Source organism: Somniosus microcephalus, chromosome 5 (genome assembly GCF_052327205.1).
Source record: "Somniosus microcephalus isolate GS21.2 chromosome 5, FLI_Smic_1.0, whole genome shotgun sequence".
Classification (NCBI taxonomy): domain Eukaryota; kingdom Metazoa; phylum Chordata; class Chondrichthyes; order Squaliformes; family Somniosidae; genus Somniosus; species Somniosus microcephalus.
The window spans coordinates 165113197-165139186 of NC_140991.1; the positions used below are offsets into that span (position 1 = coordinate 165113197).

The 25990-nt window shown below is 48.3% G+C and overlaps 1 protein-coding gene and 1 long non-coding RNA gene across 2 annotated transcripts in view; one reads left to right on the plus strand and one right to left on the minus strand.

Annotated features, from left to right (window-relative positions):
* The first annotated feature begins 17642 nt into the window (after nt 1-17642).
* LOC147117421 (uncharacterized) lies at nt 17643-18884 on the plus strand. The gene is made up of 2 exons (XR_015078449.1): nt 17643-17814; nt 18407-18884. It is a non-coding gene; the product is annotated as an uncharacterized LOC147117421 (long non-coding RNA).
* Nucleotides 18490-25990, minus strand: part of LOC147117422 (D-ribitol-5-phosphate cytidylyltransferase-like) — a 100896-nt gene continuing 93395 nt past the window's right edge. The window contains exon 3 of the mRNA XM_085988395.1: nt 18490-18573. Coding sequence (XP_085844521.1) covers nt 18550-18573 — 24 coding nt within the window. The 3' untranslated portion in view covers nt 18490-18549. The remainder of the gene's footprint in view (nt 18574-25990) is intronic.

Below are 25990 nucleotides of genomic sequence, written 5' to 3' on the forward strand. Positions count from 1 at the left end.
TCTCTCTCCCCCAGTCTCTCTCTCCCCCAGTCTCTCTCCCCCAATCTCTCTCTCTCTCTCCCCAGTCTCTCTCCTCTCTCTCCCCAGTCTCTCTCCTCTCTCTCCCCCCAGTCTCTCTACTCTCTATCTCTCTCTCCCGTCTCTCTCCCCATTCTCTCTCTCTCCCCGAGTCGCTCTCTCTCTCCCCCTCAGTCTCTCTCTCTCTACCTCCCCAGTCTCTCTCTCCCCCTCAGTCGCTCTCTCTCTCCCCAGTCTCTCTCTCTCTCCCCACCAGTCTCTCTCTCTCCCCCAGTCTCTCTCTCTCCCCCCAGTCTCTCTCTCTCCCCCCAGTCTCTCTCTCCCCCCAGTCTCTCTCTCTCTCCCCTCCAGCCTCTCTCCCCCAGTCTCTCTCTCCCCCCAGTCTCTCTCTCTTCCCCCACTCTCTCCCTCTCCCCCCAGTCTCTCTCTCTCTCCCCCCACTCTCTCCCTCTCCCTCCACTCTCTCCCTCTCCCCCCAAGTCTCCCTCTCTCTCTCTCCCCATCTCTCTCTCTCTCCCCCCCCCCCCGGTCTCTCTCTCTCTCTATCTATCTCCCCAGTCTCTCTCTCTCTCCCCAGTCTCTCTCTCCCTTCCCCCATCTCTCTCTCTCTCCCCCAGTCTCTCTCTCTCTCTCTCTCTATCTCCCCATTCTCTCTCTCTCCCCAGTCTCTCTCCTCTCTCTCTCCCCCAGTCTCTCTCTCTCCCCCTCAGTCACTCGCTCTCCTCCCTCAGTCGCTCTCTCTCCCCCCAGTCTCTCTCTCTCTATCTCCTCAGTCTCTCTCTCTCCCCCAGTCTCTCCCTCTCTCCCCGTCTCTCTCTCTCTCCCCCCTCAGTAGCTCTCTCTCTCCCCCTCAGTCTCTCTCTCTCTCTACCTCCCCATTCTCTCTCTCTCCCCCCAGTCTCTCTCTTCTCTCTCCCCAGTCTCTCTCTTCTCTCTCCCCCCAGTCTCTCTCTTCTCTCTCCCCCCAGTCTCTCTCTCTCTACCCCAGTCTCTCTCTCTCCCCCCTCAGTCTCTCTCTCTCTCCCCTCAGTCTCTCTCTATCTCCCCATCTCTCTGTCTCTCCCTCTCTCCCCCCAGTCTCTCTACTCTTTCTCTCTCCCCGTCTCTCTCGCTCTCCTTCCCTCTCTGTCTCTGTCTGTCTCTCTCTCTCTCTCCCCGTCTCTCTCTCTCCCCCCTCAGTCGCTCTCTCTCTCTCCCCAGTCTCTCTCTCCCTTCCCCGTCTCTCTCTCTCTCCCCCCAGTCTCTCTCTCTCTCTCCCCCTCAGTCTCTCTCTCTCTCTATCTCCCCATTCTCTCTCTCCCTCCCCAGTCTCTCTCCTCTCTCTCCCCCCAGTCTCTCTACTCTCTCCCCCAGTCTCTCTCTCCCCCTCAGTCTCTCTCTCTCTATCTCCTCAGTCTCTCTCTCCCCCAGTCTCTCCCTCTCTCCCTGTCTCTCTCTCTCCCCCTCAGTCGCTCTCTCTCCCCCTCAGTCTCTCTCTCTCTATCTCCCCATTCTCTCTCTCCCCCCAGTCTCTCTCTTCTCTCTCCCCCAGTCTCTCTTCTCTCTCCCCCCAGTCTCTCTCTCTCTCTCCCCCCAGTCTCTCTCTCTCTCCCCTGTCTCTCTCTCTCTACCCCAGTCTCTCTCTCTCCCCCCTCAGTCGCTCTCTCTCTGCCCCCTCAGTCTCTCTCCCCCCAGTCTCCCTACTCTTTCGCTCTCCCCGTCTCTCTCTCCCCCCAGTCTCTCTCTCTCCTTCCCTCTCTGTCTCTGTCTGTCTTTCTCTCCTTCCTTCTCTCTCTCTCCTTCCCTCTCTCTCTGTCTCTCTCTCCTTCCCTCTCTCTCAATTCAATTCAATTCAATTCAATTCAAATGCTTTATTGGCATGAAAGTTTACAGGGAACCATATTGCCAAAGCTTACATAACAAAAAGTACAGTTTTCCAACATTCTGTAGGTGTCAAACAATTTTGACCTTCGTTGGGTACATACAATATTAGTTTAAACAATATTAATTTAAACAGTCGTTGAACATCGTTGGGTACATTCAGTATTAATTTTAAACAGTCCTCAGGTTGTGACATGTTGTTACATATTTGGCACCAAGGTATGGTCTGTCTCCTTCTCCCAGGACTAATCTTAGTCTCTCTATCTCTATCTCCCCAGTGTCTCTCTCTCTCTCTCTCCCCGTCTCTCTCTCTCCCCCCCTCAGTCGCTCTCTCTCTCTCCCAGTCTCTCTCTCTCTCCCCCCCCCACCCCCCCGGTCTCTCTCTCTCTCTCTCTCTCTCTATCTCCCGTCTCTCTCTCTCTCCCCAGTCTCTCTCTCCCTTCCCCGTCTCTCTCTCTCTCTCTCTCCCCGTCTCTCTCCCCCAGTCTCTCTCTCTCTCCCCCTCAGTCTCGCTCTCTCTCTATCTCCCCATTCTCTCTCTCTCTCTCCCCAGTCTCTCTCCTCTCTCTCCCCCCAGTCTCTCTACTCTCTCTCTCCCCGTCACTCTCTCTCTCCCCCAGTCTCTCTCTCCCCCCTCAGTCACTCTCTCTCTCCCCCTCAGTCTCTCTCTCTATCTCCTCAGTCTCTCTCTCCCCCAGTCTCTCCCACTCTCTCTCTCCCTGTCTCTCTCTCTCCCCCCTCAGTCGCTCTCTCTCTCCCCCTCAGTCTCTCTCTCTCTCTCTCCCCATTCTCTCTCTCTCCCCCCAGTCTCTCTCTCTCTCCCGTCTCTCTCTCTACCCCAGTCTCTCTCTCTCCCCCCTCAGTCGCTCTCTCTCTGCCCCCTCAGTCAGTTCAGTTCAGTTCAAATGCTTTATTGGCATGAAAGTTTACAGAGAACCATATTGCCAAAGCTTACATAGCAAAAAGGTACAGTTTTCCAACATTCTGTAGGTGTCAATCGATTTGACATTTGTTGGGTATATACAATATTACTTTTAAACAATATTAATTTTAAACAGTCTTTCTACTTCATTTGGTACGTTCAATATTAATTTTAAACAGTCTTACTTTTAAACAGTCCTCAGGTTGTGACATGTTGTTACATATTTAGCCCCAAGGTATGGTCTGTCTCCTTCTCCTAGGACTAATCTCAATTTTGACAGATCATCCAATTCCTTGAAATCTGGGGTTGTTTGGCTTAGCTTGTTGAATAATATGTTTCTTGATGTGTTGAATTTTTCGCATTTTAGGAGGAAATGCATTTCTGTTTCAACCTCGCCAGCCAGACATTGATCGCATATTCTATTCTCTCTAGGCTGCCAGGATTTCTTGTATCTGCCTTTTTCAATTTCCAGTTGGTGGTCGCTTAGTCTGTACCTGGTGAGGGTCTGTCTCTGTTTTGTGTCTCTGATGGTCGTGAGGTAGTCTGCCAGTTTATATTCTCTTTTTAGGGCCCGGTAACATTCTAATCTGCTTTGGCTTTCGGTTATTTTGTTCCAATGTTCCAGGTAGGTTTCTTTGCATTTTTTAATGATTTGGTTCACTCGGATTGGTGTTTGGACGGCTGTGTTGGTCTGGGGCTGGTCAGGGTCCGGCTGAGTACTTAGTTTCAGTAGCAGCTGACTCAGGGGACTCTTTTCTGGGTTTAGCTCTTGGGTCTGAAAGGCTTTGAAATGAAGGGTGTCTGGGGAGCTAGATTTGAGGTGATTTAGGAAGTTTAGTGCTCGTTTTTGGATGTTTATTATCAGTGGGTATCTGCCTAGTTCGGCTCTGCATGCATTTGTTGGCGTTTTTCTTTGGGTGCGAAGGATGCTTCGGCAGAATTCTGCATGTAGGGCTTCTATTGTGTGTTTTTCCCATTTAGTGTAGCTTTGGTGATTTAGCGGGCCCCATACTTCACTACCGTACAGTGCAATGGGCAGGATTATGCTGTCAAAAATTTTGAGCCAGATTTTGATTGAGATTTGGATGTTGTAGAATTTTCTTTTTATTGCATATAGGGCTCTTCGGGCTTTTTCTTTTAGTGCATTCACTGCTATGCTGAAGCTCCCTGAAGCTGTAATAGTTAGACCAAGGTAGGTGTAGCTCATAGTGTGTCCTATAGTGGTATCACTGAGGGTAAACTGGTATTTGTTTTCCTGACATCTGGGTCTTTTCTGAAAAATCATGATGTTGGTTTTCTTTAGATTTACTGTTAGAGCCCAATTTTGGCAGTATTTGTCGAGTAGGTCTAGTTGTTGCTGTAATCCCTGTTCTGTGGGAGACAGCAGAACCAGGTCGTCCGCATAGAACAGGGACTTCACTTCTCCATCCAGGAGACGGAGACCTGGTGACTCGCTTTGCTCCAGCATGTCTGCTAATTCATTTATGTATATGTTGAACAGGGTTGGGCTCAAATTGCAGCCCTGCCGGACGCCTCTTCTCTGGGTGAAGAAATCGGTGCGTTTGTCTCCAATTTTGACCCCGCATTTGTTTTTCAGATACATTGATTTAATAAGGTCATAGACTTTGCCCCCTATTCCACACTGAAGAAGTTTATAATAGAGCCCTTCGTGCCATATAGAGTCAAAGGCTTTCTTGAAGTCGATGAAACAGGCGAATATTTTCCCATTTTTTGTTTGGTGTTTATGTTTTTCGATGAGGGTGTGAAGGGTATAGATATGGTCGGCGGTGCGGTGTTTTGGAAGAAAGCCTATTTGGTTTTTTCTGAGGATATTATGTTTGTTAAGAAAATCAAGTAATCTACTATTTAGAATACTGCAGAATAACTTCCCTAGACAACTGTTGACACAGATGCCGCGGTAGTTATTTGGGTCTGATTTGTTTCCACTTTTATATATGGGGGAGATTAGTCCTTGGCACCAGATATCGGGAAAACAGCCTGAGCGTAATATGATGTTGAATAGTTTGAGTATCGCACCCTGCATCTCCATATTGCTGAACTTTAGCATTTCATTTTTGATGTTGTCTGGGCCACAGGCTTTCTTTAGGTGGAGAGATTTTGTTTTTGTGGCCAGTTCTTTCCATGTGATTGGGGAGTCTAGAGGGTTTTGGTTGTCTTTAATTGTTGCTTCTAATGTGTGGAGTTTTTCTGTGACCTGATGTTGACTTGGGTTTGTTTTGTTTATTGGGATGTCTTTGTAGAGGTTTTCAAAATGTGTTCTCCAGATGTCGCCATCTTGGATTGGTAATGCTTGCAATTGTGTTGTACTCAGGTTATTCCACATTTCCCAGAATTGTTTTGGATTGGTGGAGTTTTCAATTTCTTCCAGTATTTTGTGGGTATAGTTTTGTGTTTTGTTCCTAATGGTGTGTTTATATCTTTTGAGGGTTTCATTGTATCTAGTACGTAGGTCCGGATTGTTTGGTTGCCGATGCTTTTGGTTTGATATTTTTCTCAGGTCTTTTCTGGCATTTTTGCATTCGTGGTCAAACCATTTCATATTTTTATTTTGTCTTTTGTGATGCTTCCTCTTCTGTTTCACGAGGTCGGCTTTTACAGCTGCCTCATGGAAGATCATATTTATATCCTCTATGGCCGTGTTTACACCATCTCTGGTGATCTCATATAGATTTTCTTTAAATTTTGAAATTTTACTTGTGAGATCAGGTGAATTTAGTGCTGTGATGAATTTATCTCCACTGTCTGGGGCCCATCTGTATGTCTGGTTTATTTTATGTAGCTTACTGTGTTCCTTTTTTGTGTCTGTAGTTTGGGCAGAAAGTTTAAGGTACACATTTATTTGGTTATGGTCTGAGAGGGGGGATTGCTGCCTGACAGTGAATGCGTTGATATCGCAGGGGTCCAGGTCAGTGATTGTATAGTCCACCACACTAGACCCAAGAGTTGAGGAGTATGTGAGTCTCCCTAGGGAGTCCCCTCTGAACCTACCATTAACTATGTACAGGCCTAAGGCTCGGCAGAGTTGCACTACCTCCCTACCGCTTTTATTTATTTCACGATCAAGGTTGTTCCGATTTGCGATGGCTGGTGTGACATCTAAAGGGGTCTGGCCAAACACATGGTTGTTTCCCTGTGGGTCTATGAAGTCAGGTTCACAACCGGTCCTTGCATTTAGGTCCCCACATATTATCACCTTTCCTTGGGCCTGGAAATGGCTGATTTCCATGTGGAGAGTATCAAATAACTCCTCTTCGAAATATGGCGAATCTATTGGAGGTATGTAGATCGCACATAAGTAAACATCTTTTTTTGCTATTCCTATATTTTTATCTAGTTTTAGCCATACGTGTGATTTCCCCTGTTTTACCGGTGAGATGTGTTTGTCCAGTTCTCCCTTATACCACACCAATATTCCCCCGGAGGTTCTGCCCTTGCGTGTTTTAGTGTTCTTTACTGAGGGCACAATGATTTCATGGTACATTGGAGGACAGTGGGTCGGCATGTCCTTTTGGCACCATGTTTCTGTTAACACAATTATATCAATGTCTTTTATAGCTTTTAGGAATTCAGGGTCTGTACTCTTCCTCCCAAAAGTTGAGGAGCGGAGGCCCTGGATATTCCAGCAGCTTATGTGGAAAGAACGCATTTATATAGTTCAATAAAACGAAATAAAATGGACCTATTTTGTGGGATGAGTGTGGAAACACTATTTTCTATAATGCTAAGTGATGATTTAGTATAAATTTCATGAGGCATGCACATATATCTATCTAATAATAGTAATAATACTGATAAGATAACAATAATGATAATGATAAATAACAATATTAATAATTTCTCCGGCTTTCTATCAGGCTGTTCAGCATCGTCATGATCTTTCTCAGTTCTTGGTCTACAGTCTGTGGTCTAGAGGGGGGTCTTGGGTCAGGTATAAAAGCACGGTTCTGTTGTCGGTTTTGTAAAGGGGGGTGGGGGACATTGGTGGTCCTGTTTGGGCTCCCAATGGTAGAGGGGGTGGGAGGGCTGCGTCTTTTGGCAGTGTTTATGAGGTTTCTTGCGAAGACCCACATCCGCTGTTTGAGTAGATGTATTTCGTCATAGAGGTCCCTTGTGTTGATGTTTGGATGATGGGCCAGGGAGACGTTGGGGAGGACAGAACATCTCGTGTCGATCTCCCTGTTGGTGTTGTGGATTATATAGGCTGGGGTGTCCTTTCTGGGCAGTAGTGTGGAGATCACGATCCGCGCCTCGGGGAATTCCCTGCTGGCCTTTTCTGCCATCCTGCTCACCGCCCAAGCCGTGCCTTCCTGTAGGGTGCGTAGGTCGTTCGTGCCTGTGTGGATCACAATCCATTTGGGGCTTCCAAGGGATTCTTTGTTCAGGATCTTCATTGCTTGGCCTGTGTTGCTGCACCATTTTTTCAGGACTTGATGGTCTGGGAACAGCCTCTGGGGGTCCAGAAACTTTCCGTTGGAGTCGGTCAGCAGGACCGCCTGAGGGGCTGGTTTTTCAGACTGGGTAACAGTAGTCTGGGTAGGACTCGCCTGGTGGCTGGTTGTTGGCTGGGTTTCTGGGATATGTTGTGTGGCAGGAGCGGGGTTTGGGGCTTTCGGTGTGTCCTCGTTTGGGGGGGTATCTGTCGGTTTTTGTGTTCCTGTGTGTGAGGACTGGGTAGCAGTAGTCTGGGCATGACTCGACTGAGGGCTGGTTGGAGCGGGGTTTGTGGCTTTTGGTGTGTCTTCGTATGGGGTGGCATCCGGCGGGTTCTGTGTCCTTGTGTGTGTTGTTTTTGTGTCCTCAGGTTTTTGGACCTTAAGAGGTTTGTGTTGCCTGCTGAGCCTTTCTACGGTCTCCTTCGTTTTGTTTAGTTGAGTACGGAGTTCTTTGATCTCATTTCTTTGCTCCTCTATGGTCTTTCTCAGTTTGTGGATGGTGGACTCGTGTTCCGTTTTTAGCTGTTTGAATTCCTCCTTCAAATTCTTGGCCAGTGTTTCTCTGTATTCGTTGAAATCAAGTTCTAGTTTGGCCAGATTCTCTTTCATCATTTTGTTTTCGTTGAGAGGTGTGGGGGGGGTGGAGATGTACAGGGAGGTGTTTTCCTCTGCTGGTCTCTCTTCTTCTTCCTCCACTTGGCTCTCCTCATCCTCTGTTCGACTCTCTTTTGCTTCCTGTCCATTGGTCCTCTTTGTGTCTGCCTTAGTTTTCAACTGGGGGAATTCCTTTTCGAAGGTGTCCAGATTTTCCACATTCCCCTGTATCATGATCTTTCTATTTTTGTTGTAGTAGCTTATGGTTAGCAGGGGGTCATCTTTATCTAGGTTTCCATCTTTACATATTTTCAGTCTGCCTCCACTGCCAATACCTTCACTGGAGACGTATGTGTAGTGTTTTTGTAAAGTCTCCTTCCAGGAGGTGACGTATTTGGTGTAGAATATGAGGTTGTTCTTCAGCTTAGTCCCTTTGTGTGTGGTATAGTCCACGTAGAGGATTTCTGGGTTATTTTTTAGTGTTGTGTACTTGTATTTTTCCTTTGCTTTATTTTTTGTGCATTGCTCAGGATATATCATTTCCCTGCTCATTGTAGTCGTTTGTTTTTTGTCTCAGATAGATAACTTTTTTTTTCTCTTTTTTGTGTCGTGTTCCACCTTAGCCCACTTTTAGGTCCAAAATTGGGAGTTTTTCAGGGGTTCATCTTTGATATAGCTGCTCTTAAAGGTTTATCTTTCTCTTTTTCTCACAGGCTCTTGGTTCGGGTAGTTTATCGTTTCTCTCGGGTTTCTATTCCTTTTCCTCGCGGGTTTGTTGTTCTTTTTTCAGGTTTTTTTTTTTCGAGCTAAATTTAAATAAAATTAAACTTTTTCCGAACTAACTTTAACTAAAATGAAACTTAGGTAGAGTTAGGTAAAACTTATTTCTCTGGCTTTTTCTCTCCAGCTGGTGTTTCCTCTCCTCTCTCTCTCTCACGCTCTCTCGCTCCGTCTCTCTCTCTCTAGGTGCAGTTACCTCTCTTTGCTCCTTTTCTCCTTTCAGCCGTTTCCCTTCGTTCAAATTTCGCGCTCTCAGCTCTCAGCTCCCAACGCTCTCTCCGGGCTTCTGCCCTGGCCCCAGCCTCTCGGCTCGGCTGTGCTGTCCCGGCCCGGTGTTTGTCCGAGTTTCTCCGACCCCGGAGTTTCTCGGGTTTCAGGCCCCGGGCTTGCTCGCTCTCCAGGCCCGACCCGATCCGGCACCCCTACCTCTCCACTCGCCTCTTTGACTGGCTCGGGCCGCTCCTCCCGGTCTGGGTCTACTCCTGTTGCTGCTCGCTCTCCTTCTCTCCGGTGCCTCGCTCGGCCCGGTTCCTCGGGCCTTTCTCCGGCTTCAGGCTCCGTGCTCCGGTTGCTGCTCGGGCTCTGCTCTCTCTCTCTCCCTGTTTTGGAGTTCTCTCTCTCTGTTCCCGGTTTCTCTCTCTCTGTTCCCGGGTTCTCTCTCTCTGTTCCCGGGTTTTCTCTCTCTGTTCCCGGTTTCTCTCTCTCTGCTCGCGGGGTCTCTCTCTCTCTGTCTCTGTCTCTGTCTCTCTCTCTCGCTGTTTCTCTCTCTTGCTGTTTCTCTCTCTTTCACTGTCTCTCTCTCGCTGTTTCTCTCTGTCGCTGGCTCTCTCACACTCCCAATCTTTCTCTCTCTCTTCCCCTCAGTCTCTCTCTCTCTCTCCCTCCAGTCTCTCTACTCTTTCTCTCTCTCTCTCTCCCGTCTCTTCCCCCCCCCAGTCGCTCTCTCTCTTCACCCCCAGTCGCTCTCTCTCTTCCCCCCCAGTCGCTCTCTCTCTCTTCCCCCCGTCGCTCTCTCTTCCCCCCTAGTCGCTCTCTCTCTTCCCCCCCGTCGCTCTCTTTCTTCCCCCCCAGTCGCTCTCTCTCTTCCCCTCAGTCTCTCTCTCTCTATCTCCTCAGTCTCTCTCTCCCCCAGTCTCTCCCTCTCTCTCCCTGTCTCTCTCTCTCCCCCCTCAGTCGCTCTCTATCTCCCCAGTCTCTCTCTCTCTATCTCCCCATCCCTCTCTCTCTCCCTCCCTCCCCCCCACTCTCCTCTCCCTCCCTCCCCCCCACTCTCCTCTCCCTCCCTCCCCCAGTCGCTCTCTCTTCCCCCCAGTCTCTCTCTCCCCAGTCTCTCTCTCTCTCCCCAGTCTCTCTCCCCCTCAGTCTCTCTATCTCTATCTCCCCAGTGTCTCTCTCTCTCTCTCCCCGTCTATCTCTCTCCCCCCCAGTCGCTCTCTCTCTCCCAGTCTCTCTCTCTCCCCCAGTCTCTCTCTCTCCGCCAGTCTCTCTCTCCCCCAGTCACTCTCTCCCCCCAATCTCTCTCTCCCCCCCAGTCTCTCTCTCTCTCCCCAACTCTCTCCCTCTCCCCGTCTCTCTCTCTCTCCCCATCTCTCTCTCTCTCCCCCCCCCCCACCGCCCCCCCCCCGGTCTCTCTCTCTCTATCTATCTCCCCAGTCTCTCTCTCTCTCCCCAGTCTCTCTCTCCCTTCCCCCGTCTCTCTCTCTCTCCCCCAGTCTCTCTCTCTCTCTCTCTCTATCTCCCCATTCTCTCTCTCTCCCCAGTCTCTCTCCTCTCTCTCTCTCTCCCCCAGTCTCTCTCTCTCCCCCTCAGTCGCTCGCTCTCCTCCCTCAGTCGCTCTCTCTCCCCCCAGTCTCTCTCTCTCTATCTCCTCAGTCTCTCTCTCTCCCCCAGTCTCTCCCTCTCTCCCCGTCTCTCTCTCTCTCCCCCCTCAGTAGCTCTCTCTCTCCCCCTCAGTCTCTCTCTCTCTCTACCTCCCCATTCTCTCTCTCTCCCCCCAGTCTCTCTCTTCTCTCTCCCCAGTCTCTCTCTTCTCTCTCCCCCCAGTCTCTCTCTTCTCTCTCCCCCCAGTCTCTCTCTCTCTACCCCAGTCTCTCTCTCTCCCCCTCAGTCGCTCTCTCTCTCCCCCCTCAGTCTCTCTCTCTCTCCCCTCAGTCTCTCTCTATCTCCCCATCTCTCTGTCTCTCCCTCTCTCCCCCCAGTCTCTCTACTCTTTCTCTCTCCCCGTCTCTCTCGCTCTCCTTCCCTCTCTGTCTCTGTCTGTCTCTCTCTCTCTCTCCCCGTCTCTCTCTCTCCCCCCTCAGTCGCTCTCTCTCTCTCCCCAGTCTCTCTCTCCCTTCCCCGTCTCTCTCTCTCTCCCCCCCAGTCTCTCTCTCTCTCTCCCCCTCAGTCTCTCTCTCTCTCTATCTCCCCATTCTCTCTCTCCCTCCCCAGTCTCTCTCCTCTCTCTCCCCCGTCTCTCCCCAGTCTCTCTCTCCCCCTCAGTCTCTCTCTCTCTATCTCCTCAGTCTCTCTCTCCCCCAGTCTCTCCCTCTCTCCCTGTCTCTCTCTCTCCCCCTCAGTCGCTCTCTCTCTCCCCCTCAGTCTCTCTCTCTCTATCTCCCCATTCTCTCTCTCCCCCCAGTCTCTCTCTTCTCTCTCCCCAGTCTCTCTTCTCTCTCCCCCAGTCTCTCTCTCTCTCCCCCAGTCTCTCTCTCTCTCCCCTGTCTCTCTCTCTCTACCCCAGTCTCTCTCTCTCCCCCCTCAGTCGCTCTCTCTCTGCCCCCTCAGTCTCTCTCCCCCCAGTCTCCCTACTCTTTCACTCTCCCCGTCTCTCTCTCCCCCCAGTCTCTCTCTCTCCTTCCCTCTCTGTCTCTGTCTGTCTTTCTCTCCTTCCTTCTCTCTCTCTCCTTCCCTCTCTCTCTGTCTCTCTCTCCTTCCCTCTCTCTCAATTCAATTCAATTCAATTCAATTCAAATGCTTTATTGGCATGAAAGTTTACAGGGAACCATATTGCCAAAGCTTACATAACAAAAAGTACAGTTTTCCAACATTCTGTAGGTGTCAAACAATTTTGACCTTCGTTGGGTACATACAATATTAGTTTAAACAATATTAATTTAAACAGTCGTTGAACATCGTTGGGTACATTCAGTATTAATTTTAAACAGTCCTCAGGTTGTGACATGTTGTTACATATTTGGCACCAAGGTATGGTCTGTCTCCTTCTCCCAGGACTAATCTTAGTCTCTCTATCTCTATCTCCCCAGTGTCTCTCTCTCTCTCCCCCCTCAGTCGCTCTCTCTCTCTCCCAGTCTCTCTCTCTCTCCCCGCCCACCCCCCCGGTCTCTCTCTCTCTCTCTCTCTCTCTATCTCCCGTCTCTCTCTCTCTCCCCAGTCTCTCTCTCCCTTCCCCGTCTCTCTCTCTCTCTCTCCCCGTCTCTCTCCCCCAGTCTCTCTCTCTCTCCCCCTCAGTCTCGCTCTCTCTCTATCTCCCCATTCTCTCTCTCTCTCTCCCCAGTCTCTCTCCCCCCAGTCTCTCTACTCTCTCTCTCCCCCGTCACTCTCTCTCCCCCAGTCTCTCTCTCCCCCTCAGTCACTCTCTCTCTCCCCCTCAGTCTCTCTCTCTATCTCCTCAGTCTCTCTCTCCCCCAGTCTCTCCCGCTCTCTCTCTCCCTGTCTCTCTCTCTCCCCCCTCAGTCGCTCTCTCTCTCCCCCTCAGTCTCTCTCTCTCTCTCTCCCCATTCTCTCTCTCTCCCCCCAGTCTCTCTCTCTCTCTACCCCAGTCTCTCTCTCTCCCCCCTCAGTCGCTCTCTCTCTGCCCCCTCAGTCTCTCTCAGTTCAGTTCAGTTCAGTTCAAATGCTTTATTGGCATGAAAGTTTACAGAGAACCATATTGCCAAAGCTTACATAGCAAAAAGGTACAGTTTTCCAACATTCTGTAGGTGTCAATCGATTTGACATTTGTTGGGTATATACAATATTACTTTTAAACAATATTAATTTTAAACAGTCTTTCTACTTCATTTGGTACGTTCAATATTAATTTTAAACAGTCTTACTTTTAAACAGTCCTCAGGTTGTGACATGTTGTTACATATTTAGCCCCAAGGTATGGTCTGTCTCCTTCTCCTAGGACTAATCTCAATTTTGACAGATCATCCAATTCCTTGAAATCTGGGGTTGTTTGGCTTAGCTTGTTGAATAATATGTTTCTTGATGTGTTGAATTTTTCGCATTTTAGGAGGAAATGCATTTCTGTTTCAACCTCGCCAGCCAGACATTGATCGCATATTCTATTCTCTCTAGGCTGCCAGGATTTCTTGTATCTGCCTTTTTCAATTTCCAGTTGGTGGTCGCTTAGTCTGTACCTGGTGAGGGTCTGTCTCTGTTTTGTGTCTCTGATGGTCGTGAGGTAGTCTGCCAGTTTATATTCTCTTTTTAGGGCCCGGTAACATTCTAATCTGCTTTGGCTTTCGGTTATTTTGTTCCAATGTTCCAGGTAGGTTTCTTTGCATTTTTTAATGATTTGGTTCACTCGGATTGGTGTTTGGACGGCTGTGTTGGTCTGGGGCTGGTCAGGGTCCGGCTGAGTACTTAGTTTCAGTAGCAGCTGACTCAGGGGACTCTTTTCTGGGTTTAGCTCTTGGGTCTGAAAGGCTTTGAAATGAAGGGTGTCTGGGGAGCTAGATTTGAGGTGATTTAGGAAGTTTAGTGCTCGTTTTTGGATGTTTATTATCAGTGGGTATCTGCCTAGTTCGGCTCTGCATGCATTTGTTGGCGTTTTTCTTTGGGTGCGAAGGATGCTTCGGCAGAATTCTGCATGTAGGGCTTCTATTGTGTGTTTTTCCCATTTAGTGTAGCTTTGGTGATTTAGCAGGCCCCATACTTCACTACCGTACAGTGCAATGGGCAGGATTATGCTGTCAAAAATTTTGAGCCAGATTTTGATTGGGATTTGGATGTTGTAGAATTTTCTTTTTATTGCATATAGGGCTCTTCGGGCTTTTTCTTTTAGTGCATTCACTGCTATGCTGAAGCTCCCTGATGCTGTAATAGTTAGACCAAGGTAGGTGTAGCTCATAGTGTGTCCTATAGTGGTATCACTGAGGGTAAACTGGTATTTGTTTTCCTGACATCTGGGTCTTTTCTGAAAAATCATGATGTTGGTTTTCTTTAGATTTACTGTTAGAGCCCAATTTTGGCAGTATTTGTCGAGTAGGTCTAGTTGTTGCTGTAATCCCTGTTCTGTGGGAGACAGCAGAACCAGGTCGTCCGCATAGAACAGGGACTTCACTTCTCCATCCAGGAGACGGAGACCTGGTGACTCGCTTTGCTCCAGCATGTCTGCTAATTCATTTATGTATATGTTGAACAGGGTCGGGCTCAAATTGCAGCCCTGCCGGACGCCTCTTCTCTGGGTGAAGAAATCGGTGCGTTTGTCTCCAATTTTGACCCCGCATTTGTTTTTCAGATACATTGATTTAATAAGGTCATAGACTTTGCCCCCTATTCCACACTGAAGAAGTTTATAATAGAGCCCTTCGTGCCATATAGAGTCAAAGGCTTTCTTGAAGTCGATGAAACAGGCGAATATTTTCCCATTTTTTGTTTGGTGTTTATGTTTTTCAATGAGGGTGTGAAGGGTATAGATATGGTCGGCGGTGCGGTGTTTTGGAAGAAAGCCTATTTGTTTTTTTCTGAGGATATTATGTTTGTTAAGAAAATCAAGTAATCTACTATTTAGAATACTGCAGAATAACTTCCCTAGACAACTGTTGACACAGATGCCGCGGTAGTTATTTGGGTCTGATTTGTTTCCACTTTTATATATGGGGGAGATTAGTCCTTGGCACCAGATATCGGGAAAACAGCCTGAGCGTAATATGATGTTGAATAGTTTGAGTATCGCACCCTGCATCTCCATATTGCTGAACTTTAGCATTTCATTTTTGATGTTGTCTGGGCCACAGGCTTTCTTTAGGTGGAGAGATTTTGTTTTTGTGGCCAGTTCTTTCCATGTGATTGGGGAGTCTAGAGGGTTTTGGTTGTCTTTAATTGTTGCTTCTAATGTGTGGAGTTTTTCTGTGACCTGATGTTGACTTGGGTTTGTTTTGTTTTTTGGGATGTCTTTGTAGAGGTTTTCAAAATGTGTTCTCCAGATGTCGCCATCTTGGATTGGTAATGCTTGCAATTGTGTTGTACTCAGGTTATTCCACATTTCCCAGAATTGTTTTGGATTGGTGGAGTTTTCAATTTCTTCGAGTATTTTGTGGGTATAGTTTTGTGTTTTGTTCCTAATGGTGTGTTTATATCTTTTGAGGGTTTCATTGTATCTAGTACGTAGGTCCGGATTGTTTGGTTGCCGATGCTTTTGGTTTGATATTTTTCTCAGGTCTTTTCTGGCATTTTTGCATTCGTGGTCAAACCATTTCATATTTTTATTTTGTCTTTTGTGATGCTTCCTCTTCTGTTTCACGAGGTCGGCTTTTACAGCTGCCTCATGGAAGATCATATTTATATCCTCTATGGCCGTCTTTACACCATCTCTGGTGATCTCATATAGATTTTCTTTAAATTTTGAAATTTTACTTGTGAGATCAGGTGAATTTAGTGCTGTGATGAATTTATCTCCACTGTCTGGGGCCCATCTGTATGTCTGGTTTATTTTATGTAGCTTACTGTGTTCCTTTTTTGTGTCTGTAGTTTGGGCAGAAAGTTTAAGGTACACATTTATTTGGTTATGGTCTGAGAGGGGGATTGCTGCCTGACAGTGAATGCGTTGATATCGCAGGGGTCCAGGTCAGTGATTGTATAGTCCACCACACTAGACCCAAGAGTTGAGGAGTATGTGAGTCTCCCTAGGGAGTCCCCTCTGAACCTACCATTAACTATGTACAGGCCTAAGGCTCGGCAGAGTTGCACTACCTCCCTACCGCTTTTATTTATTTCTCTCTCCCTCCAGTCTCTCTACTCTTTCTCTCTCTCTCTCTCCCGTCTCTTCCCCCCCAGTCGCTCTCTCTCTTCCCCCCCCAGTCGCTCTCTCTCTACACCCCCAGTCGCTCTCTCTCTTCCCCCCCAGTCGCTCTCTCTCTTCCCCCCCAGTCGCTCTCTCTTCCCCCCAGTCGCTCTCTCTCTTCCCCCCCAGTCGCTCTCTTTCTTCCCCCCCAGTCGCTCTCTCTCTTCCCCTCAGTCTCTCTCTATCTCCTCAGTCTCTCTCTCCCTCAGTCTCTCCCTCTCTCTCTCTCTCCCCCCTCAGTCGCTCTCTATCTCCCCAGTCCCTCTCTCTCTATCTCCCCATCCCTCTCTCTCCCTCCCTCCCCCCCCACTCTCCTCTCCCTCCCTCCCCCCCTCCCCCAGTCGCTCTCTCTTCCCCCCAGTCTCTCTCTCTCTCCCCAGTCTCTCTCTCTCTCCCCAGTCTCTCTCCCCCCTCAGTCTCTCTATCTCTATCTCCCCAGTGTCTCTCTCTCTCTCCCCGTCTATCTCTCTCCCCCCCAGTCGCTCTCTCTCCCAGTCTCTCTCTCTCCCCCAGTCTCTCTCTCTCCGCCAGTCTCTCTCTCCCCCAGTCTCTCTCTCCCCCCAATCTCTCTCTCCCCCCAGTCTCTCTCTCTCTCCCCAACTCTCTCCCTCTCCCCCCAGTCTCTCTCTCTCTCCCCAACTCTCTCCCTCTCCCCGTCTCTCTCTCTCTCTATCTCCCCATTCTCTCTCTCTCTCCCCAGTCTCTCTCCTCTCTCTCCCCCCAGTCTCTCTACTCTCTCTCTCTCCCCCAGTCTCTCTCTCCCCCTCAGTCACTCTATCTCTATCTCCCCAGTGTTTCTCTCTCTCTCTCCCCCAGTCTCTCTCTCTCTCCCCCCCGTCTCTCTCTCTCTCTCCCCCCCAGTCTCTCTCTCTCTCTCCCGTCTCGCTCTCTCCCCGAGTCGCTCTCTCTCTCCCCCCTCAGTCTCTCTATCTCTATCTCCCCAGTGTCTCTCTCTCTCGCTCCCCGTCTCTCTCCCCCCTCAGTCGCTCTCTCTCTCTCTCTCCCCCCCAGTCTCTCTCTCTCTCCCCCCCAGTCTCTCTGTCTCTCTCTCTCTCTCCCCCCCAGTCTCTCTCTCCCCCGTCTCTCTCTCCCCCGTCTCTCTCTCTCCCCAACTCTCTCCCTCTCCCCCCCCCCCCCCCCCCCCCCCCCCCCCCCCCCCCCCCCCCCAGTCTCTCTACTCTCTCTCTCTCCCCGTCTCCCTCTACCCCAGTCTCTCTCCACCTCAGTCGCTCTCTCTCCCCCCTCAGTCTCTCTCTCTCCCCCCTCAGTCTCTCTCTCTATCTCCCCAGTCTCTCTCTCTCTCTCTATCTCCCCATCTCTCTCTCTCTCCCCAAGTCTCCCTCTCTCCCCCTCAGTCGCTCTCTCTCCTCAAGTAGAAAGCTGAATGCTTTCAGGTAAGATGCAGTGTTATGCTGTACAGCATGCTATATAGCAGATAATATACCTTAACACACACCAGCACGGTTAATCTGAACTTTAATTAAAGAGAAAGGTGAAAAATAACACCAATTCTCAGTCACTGGTAATTTATTATTACATACTGCATGTGGTCTTTCGGTAGACTTTTGGGACCTGAAATTATGCCTTAGCCCATTTAAAATAAATAGCCTAATTCCTCAAACTCACTAATTGTTTGTACACAAATATCCTACAAAGTAATTTCACTGCCTTAAAAGTATTTTTCCCCTTTTTGTATATGATTTTCTCCTTGCTTAATCTAACATTCAATGTTGCCTCATCAGGAATCGCTGCAACTCTTCTCCAAGGAGGTCGCGCTGCCCACTCAAATAGAAAGCTGGATGCTTTCAGGTAAGATGCAGTGTTATCCTTTACAGCATGCTATATAGCAGATAATATACTTTAACACACACCAGCACGGTTAATCTCAACTTTAACTAAAGAGAAAGTTGTAAAATAACACCAATATATCCACCAAGTAATTTCACTGCCTTAAAAGTATTTTTCTCCTTTTTGTGTATGATTTTCTCCTTCCTTAATCAAACATTCAATGTTTCCTCATCAGAAATCGCTGCAACTCTTCTCCAAGGAGGTTGCACTGCCCACTCAACCTTTGCTCTCCCTCTGGATCTGACAAGATTCATTGCACTGGCTGTTGCCTCATCAGGAACCGCTGCAACTCTTCTCCAAGGAGGTCGCACTGCCCACTCAAGTAGAAAGCTGAATGCTTTCAGGTAAGATGCAGTGTTATTCTGTACAGCATGCTATATAGCAGATAATATACCTTAACACACACCAGCATGGTTAATCTGAACTTTAATTAAAGAGAAAGGTGAAAAATAACACCAATTATCGCAGAGTAGACTTTTGGGACCTGAAATTATGCCTTAGCCCATTTAAAATAAATAGCCTAATTCCTCAAACTCACTAATTGTTTGTACACAAATATCCTACAAAGTAATTTCACTGCCTTAAAAGTATTTTTCCCCTTTTTGTGTATGATTTTCTCCTTGCTTAATCAAACATTCAATGTTGCCTCATCAGGAATCGCTGCAACTCTTCTCCAAGGAGGTCGCGCTGCCCACTCAAATAGAAAGCTGAATGCTTTCAGGTAAGATGCAGTGTTATCCTTTACAGCATGCTATATAGCAGATAATATACTTTAACACACACCAGCACGGTTAATCTCAACTTTAACTAAAGAGAAAGGTGTAAAATAACACCAATATATCCCACCAAGTAATTTCACTGCCTTAAAAGTATTTTTCCCCTTTTTGTGTATGATTTTCTCCTTGCTTAATCAAACATTCAATGTTGCCTCATCAGGAATCGCTGCAACTCTGCTCCAAGGTGGTCGCACCGCCCACTCAACCTTTGCTCTCCCTCTGGATCTGACAAGATTCATTGCACTGGCTGTTGCCTCATCAGGAACCGCTGCAACTTTTCTCCAAGGAGGTCACACTGCCCACTCAAGCTTTGCTCTCCCTCTGGATCTGACAAGACAACAACACCCAGTGTGTAACATTAGCAAAGGAACTGGTGCTGCTTAGCTGCTTCAAAAGTTTAAGCTCATTGTGTGGGATGAGTACAAAGGCCCACAAGAGGGCACTTGAAGCACTCAACAGAACTCTTATTGATTATAAAATCACTCTGTACACTCTGTACAATACCAAACCTATTAGGTTTTCAAACTTTTACCAGAAGGAGTATTCACTTAGTCTTTGGTTGTAACTCCAGCATATTGTAAAATGTTCTATTGTTCTACATTATTGAAATAAATGTTCACTGTTGATTTCTAAACTGACCTGGAAATGTCTGCGATTGTATCTTTTATTTCACTATTCAACTCATTCACTGAATCTTTGTGAATAATGTAATATCACTCCTGGTGCTTGGGAAGAGTTCTTCAATCCCAACAGTTTTATAAACAGCTTTATAAACATGGCACAGGGTTCTTGAGTTCCCCCTCCCTCCCAAACCGCTTTCCCCCCCATCCCTTTCTCTGCTTCCCGCACCCCCCCTCCCTGCCTCCCCTGCTCTCTCTCTTCCCCCTAACTCACGCTCTCTCTCTCTTCCCCCCAACTCGCTCCCTCTCTCTCTTCCAACAACAACATGCCCTTAAAAAGCCTCGGCACCGCCGGACTCCCCCAGCTAGTATATATCTATAAAAGAGCTCTTCTGTCTGTCTGTCTGTCTGTCCGTTCTCTATACACGCAAAAGTTATAGAGCGTACCTACACGTGTGTTCCATCAAAAGAAAGCTTACGATTCCGGAACGGTCATAAGCGTATTTACTTTTCGGTGAGACAAAAATTGTGCCGACGGTATGCAAAAAACGTTCAAAATTCCGCTCATTAGCATTGAGTGACTATGATGTCGAAGAGCTGCTATGATGTCAGAGCAGTTTTTGTGCTGTCATAATGAAATCAATGCTTTCACTGTGCCCAGCCTACTCAGCTGGGGTGACTCGGGTCGGGCCTCTTCCTCTCTCTCTCTCCGTCTCTTTATCTCTCTCTCTGTCTCCCAGTCTCTCTCTCTCTCCCCCAGTTTCTCTCTCTCTCCCAATTTCTCTCTCTCTCCCTGTCTCTCTCTCTCTCCCCCTCAGTCTCTCTCTCTCTCTCTATCTCCCAGTCTCTCTCTCTCCCCCAGTCTTTCTCTCGCCTCCAGACTCTCCCTCCTCCAGTCTCTCTCTCCCCCCAATCTCTCTCGCTCCCCGTCTCTCTATCTGTCTCCCAGTCTCTCTATCTCTCTCTCTCCCCAGCCTCTCTCTCCCTTCCCCCCTCTCTCTCTCCCCGTCTCTCTCTCTCCCCCCAGTCTCTCTCCTCTCTCTCCCCCCAGTCTCTCTACTCTCTCTCCCGTCTCTCTCTCTCCCCGAGTCGCTCTCTCTCTCCCCCCTCAGGTCTCTCTCTCTCTATCGCTCTCCCCGTCTCTCTCTCTCTCTCTCTCTCCCCGTCTCTCACTCTCCTTCCCTGCAGTTTCTCTCTCTCCCCCCAGTCTCTCTCTCCTCGTCTCTATCTCTCTCCTCCAGTCTCTCTCTCCCCCAGTCTCTCTCCCCCCAGTCTCTCTCTCTCTCGCTCTCCCCGTCTCTCTCTCTCTCTCCCCGTCTCTCTCTCTCTCTCCCCGTCTCTCTCTCTCCCTCCCCGCAGTTTCTCTCTCTCCCCCCCAGTCTCTCTCTCCCCGTCTCTCTCTCTCCTCCAGTCTCTCTCTCCCCCAGTCTCTCTCTCCCCCCAGTCTCTCTCTCCCCCCAGTCTCTCTCTCCCCCCAGTCTCTCTCTCTCTCTCTCTTCCTCTACTCTCTCCCTCTCCCCCCAAGTCTCTCTCTCTCTCTCTCTCTCCCCATCTCTCTCTCTCTCCCCTCAATGCCTCTCTCTCTCCCCCCCCAGCTCCCCCCCCGGTCTCTCTCTCCCCCCCAGTCTCTCTCTCGCTTGCTCTCTCTCTCTCACCCCAGTCTCTCTCTCTCTCCCCAGTCTCTCTCTCTCTCCCAAGTCTCTCTCTCCCTTCCCACATCTCTCTCTCTCCCCCAGTCTCTCTCTCTCTCCCTGTCTCGCTCCCCCAGTCTCTCTCTCTCTCCCCCTCAGTCTCTCTCTCTCTCTATCTCCCCATTCTTTCTCTCTCTCCCCAGTCTCTCTCCTCTCTCTCCCCCCAGTCTCTCTACTCAATTCAATTCAATTCAAATCGCTTTATTGGCATGATAAGGTACATCTTATGTTGCCAAAGCATCAAAATACATTTATGGTTGAACACATAAACGCAGTTCTATTCATACAGTGTATAAACAGGTATATCCCTGAGTGTATAAATATACATTCGCATTATTTATATATACTCTTTTCTTAGGTTTACTGGTTGTCCCTCTGTTCATGGCAAGCTGTAACATAGTGTGCCGCCAGTGCTACACAGCTTCTCTCCTCCCCCAGTAGGTATGGGAGTTTTTGGTCGTCATTCAGATTTCTGAATTCAGGGCATATTTGTGAGAATTTTTGGTAGAAATTCTCCCTGATGCCCTGATATTTTCCACAGGCTGTGAGGAAGTGCAGCTCTGTCTCCACTACTCTCTGACTGCAGTGAGAGCATATCCTGTCCTCTCTTGGCAGCCTGGTCTGCCTGTGTCTGCCTTTTTCGATCGCTAGGCTATGTTCGCTAAGTCTGTACCTTGTCAAGGTTTTTCTCAGTTTGTTATCCTTTACCATGGTCAGGTACTCAGCCATGTTGTATTGTCTGTTTAGGGCCAAGTAGCAATTGAGTTTGCTTTGGGTTTTTGTTGTTTCTGCCCAATATGACAGGTATTTTTCCTTTTGTTTAGTGACAATTGTGTTGGGTCAAATTCTCTCTGCTACGATGTCACTGTCCTGGGGCTCGTTATTGTTAGTAGTGTTAGTGGTTGCTTCACTGAGTCCCAGGACTAGTTGACTGAAGGAGTTATTTTTTATGGTCCTCTCTTCGCATTTCAAGGCTTCGTAATGATAGCAGTGGGGGTTGCTCATTTTTAGGTGTTTCCAAAATTTGGTGGCTCTTTTTTGGATAGTAATTATTAGTGGAAATTGGCCTAGTTCTGCCCTGCATGCATTGTTTACGGTTTTCCTTTGAGTCCGGAGGATACTTTTACAGAAGTCTGCATGTAGGATCTCAATTGGGTGTTTGTCCCATTTTGCAAATTCTTGTTGTGTTAGCGGTCCCCACACTTCACTGCCATAGAGTGCAATTGGTTCAATTACTGATTTGAAAATTTTGAGCCAAATGCTAATTGGGATTTCTATTTGGATTGATCTTTTAATGGCGTAGAAAGCCCTTCTTGCTTTCTCTTTCAGTTCATTCACAGCCAGTTTGAAATTTCCCGTAGAGCTGATTTTTATGCCCAAGTATGTGTAGTTAGTGGTTTGTTCGATTTTAGTTGTTCCTAGTGTGAGATTTATTTTGGGTCCCTGATGTCTGGATCTTTGTTGGAACACGAGGACTTTGGTTTTTTGGAGGTTTATTGTCAGGGCCCAGGTCTGACAGACTGATTCCAGCAGATCCAGGTTCTGCTGTAGACCCTCCTTAGTTGGTGACAGCAGAACCAGGTCATCTGCATAGAGGAGGAATTTAACCTTGGATTCCCCGTCTCTCTCTCCCTCAGTCGCTCTCTCTCCCCCCTCAGTCTCTCTCTATCTATCTCCCATCTCTCTCTCTCCCCCAGTCCCTCCCTCTCTCTCTCCCCGTCTCTCTCCCCCCTCAGTCATTCTCTCTCCCCCTCAGTCTCTCTCTCTCTCTATCTCCCCATTCTCTCTCTCTCTCCCCATTCTCTCTCCTCTCTCTCCTCCGTCTCTCTACTCTCGCTCTCTCTCCCCGTCTCTCTCTCTCTCTCGTCTCTCTCCTCTCTCCCCCCAGTCTCTCTACTTTCTCTCTCTCTCTCTCCCGTCTCGCTCTCACTCCCCCAGTCGCTCTCTCTCTCCCCCCTCAGTCTCTCTATCTCCCCCGTCTCTCTCTCTCTCCGTCTCTCTCTCTCCCCCCTCAGTCGCTCTCTCTCCCCCCAGTTTCTCTCTCTCTCTCTCCCCGTCTCTCTCTACCCCCCGTCTCTCTCTCTCCCCCCCAGTCTCTCTCTCTCTCCCCCAGTCTCTCTCTCCCCCAGTCTCTCTCTCCCCCCAGTCTCTCTCTCACTCCCCTCCAGTCTCTCTCTCCCCAGTCTCTCTCTCCCCCCAGTCTCTCTCTCTCCCCCACTCTCTCCCTCTCCCCCGTCTCTCTCTCTTACACTCCCAATCTCTCTCTCTCTCACTCCCAATCTCACTCTCTCACACACTCCCAATCTCTCTCTCTCTCACACTCCCAATCTCTCTCTCACTCCCAAAATCTGTCTCTCACACTCCCAATCTCTCACACACTCCCAATCTCTCTCTCTCTCACACACCCAATCTCTCTCTCACACTCCCAATCTCTCTCTCTCTCTCTCTCACACTCCCAATCTCTCACTCTCACTCCCAGTCTCTCTCTCTCTCACACTCCCAATCTCTCTCACTCCCAATCTCTCTCTCACACTCCCAGTCTCTCTCTCTCTCACACTCCCAGTCTCTCTCTCTCACACTCCCAATCTCTCTCTCACTCCCAATCTCTCTCTCACTCCCAATCTCTCTCTCTCTCACACTCCCAATCTCTCTCTGTCTCGCACACTCCCAATCTCTCTCTCACTCCCAATCTCTCTCTCTCACACTCCCAATCTCTCTCTCTCACACTCCCAGTCTCTCTCTCTCACACTCCCAGTCTCTCTCTCTCTCACACTCCCAATCTCTCTCACACTCCCAATCTCTCTGTCTCTCACTCCCAATCTCTCTCTCACTCCCAATCTCTCTCTCTCACTCCCAATCTCTCTCTCTCACTCCCAATCTCTCCCATACTCCCAATCTCTCACACTCCCAATCTCTCACACTCCCAATCTCTCTCTCTCACACTCCCAATCTCTCTCTCTCACACTCCCAATCTCTCTCTCACTCCCAGTCTCTCTCTCACACTCCCAATCTCTCTCTCACACTCCCAATCTCTCTCTCTCTCACTCCCAGTCTCTCTCTCTCTCACACTCCCAGTCTCTCTCTCTCACACTCCCAATCTCTCTCACACTCCCAATCTCTCTCTCACACTCCCAATCTCTCTCTCTCTCACTCCCAGTCTCTCTCTCACACTCCCAATCTCTCTCTCTCACACTCCCAGTCAGTTCAAATGCTTTATTGGCATGAAAGTTTACAGAGAACCATATTGCCAAAGCTTACATTGCAAAAAGGTACAGTTTTCCAACATTCTGTAGGTGTCAATCGATTTGACATTTGTTGGGTATATACAATATTACTTTTAAACAATATTAATTTTAAACAGTCTTTCTACTTCATTTGGTACGTTCAATATTAATTTTAAACAGTCTTGCTTTTAAACAGTCCTCAGGTTGTGACATGTTGTTACATATTTAGCCCCAAGGTATGGTCTGTCTCCTTCTCCTAGGACTAATCTCAATTTTGACAGATCATCCAATTCCTTGAAATCTGGGGTTGTTTGGCTTAGCTTGTTGAATAATATGTTTCTTGATGTGTTGAATTTTTCGCATTTTAGGAGGAAATGCATTTCTGTTTCAACCTCGCCAGCCAGACATTGATCGCATATTCTATTCTCTCTAGGCTGCCAGGATTTCTTGTATCTGCCTTTTTCAATTTCCAGTTGGTGGTCGCTTAGTCTGTACCTGGTGAGGGTCTGTCTCTGTTTTGTGTCTCTGATGGTCGTGAGGTAGTCTGCCAGTTTATATTCTCTTTTTAGGGCCCGGTAACATTCTAATCTGCTTTGGCTTTCGGTTATTTTGTTCCAATGTTCCAGGTAGGTTTCTTTGCATTTTTTAATGATTTGGTTCACTCGGATTGGTGTTTGGACGGCTGTGTTGGTCTGGGGCTGGTCAGGGTCCGGCTGAGTACTTAGTTTCAGTAGCAGCTGACTCAGGGGACTCTTTTCTGGGTTTAGCTCTTGGGTCTGAAAGGCTTTGAAATGAAGGGTGTCTGGGGAGCTAGATTTGAGGTGATTTAGGAAGTTTAGTGCTCGTTTTTGGATGTTTATTATCAGTGGGTATCTGCCTAGTTCGGCTCTGCATGCATTTGTTGGCGTTTTTCTTTGGGTGCGAAGGATGCTTCGGCAGAATTCTGCATGTAGGGCTTCTATTGTGTGTTTTTCCCATTTAGTGTAGCTTTGGTGATTTAGCGGGCCCCATACTTCACTACCGTACAGTGCAATGGGCAGGATTATGCTGTCAAAAATTTTGAGCCAGATTTTGATTGGGATTTGGATGTTGTAGAATTTTCTTTTTATTGCATATAGGGCTCTTCGGGCTTTTCCTTTTAGTGCATTCACTGCTATGCTGAAGCTCCCTGATGCTGTAATAGTTAGACCAAGGTAGGTGTAGCTCATAGTGTGTCCTATAGTGGTATCACTGAGGGTAAACTGGTATTTGTTTTCCTGACATCTGGGTCTTTTCTGAAAAATCATGATGTTGGTTTTCTTTAGATTTACTGTTAGAGCCCAATTTTGGCAGTATTTGTCGAGTAGGTCTAGTTGTTGCTGTAATCCCTGTTCTGTGGGAGACAGCAGAACCAGTCTCTCTCTCTCACTCCCAATCTATCTCTCTCACACTCCCAATCTCTCTCTCTCTCACACTCCCAATCTCTCTCTCTCGCACACTCCCAATCTCTCTCGCACACTCCCAATCTCTCTCTCACACTCCCAATCTCTCTCTCTCACACTCCCAATCTCTCTCTCTCTCACACTCCCAATCTCTCTCTCACTCCGTCTCTCTCTCACACTCCCAATCTCTCTCTCACACTCCCAATCTCTCTCTCTCTCACTCCCAGTCTCTCTCTCTCTCACACTCCCAGTCTCTCTCTCTCTCACACTCCCAATCTCTCTCTCTCACACTCCCAATCTCTCTCACACTCCCAATCTCTCTCTCACACTCCCAATCTCTCTCTCTCTCACTCCCAGTCTCTCACACTCCCAATCTCTCTCTCTCACACTCCCAATCTCTCTCTCTCACTCCCAGTCTCTCTCTCTCACTCCCAATCTATCTCTCTCACACTCCCAATCTCTCTCTCTCTCACACTCCCAATCTCTCTCTCTCGCACACTCCCAATCTCTCTCTCTCACACACTCCCAATCTCTCTCTCTCACACTCCCAATCTCTCTCTCTCACACTCCCAATCTCTCTCTCTCTCACTCCCAATCTCTCTCTCTCACACTCCCAATCTCTCTCTCTCGCACACTCCCAATCTCTCTCTCTCTCGCACACTCCCAATCTCTCTCTCTCACACTCCCAATCTCTCTCTCTCACACTCCCAATCTCTCTCTCACACTCCCAATCTCTCTCTCTCACACTCCCAATCTCTCTCTCTCACTCCCAATCTCTCTCACACTCC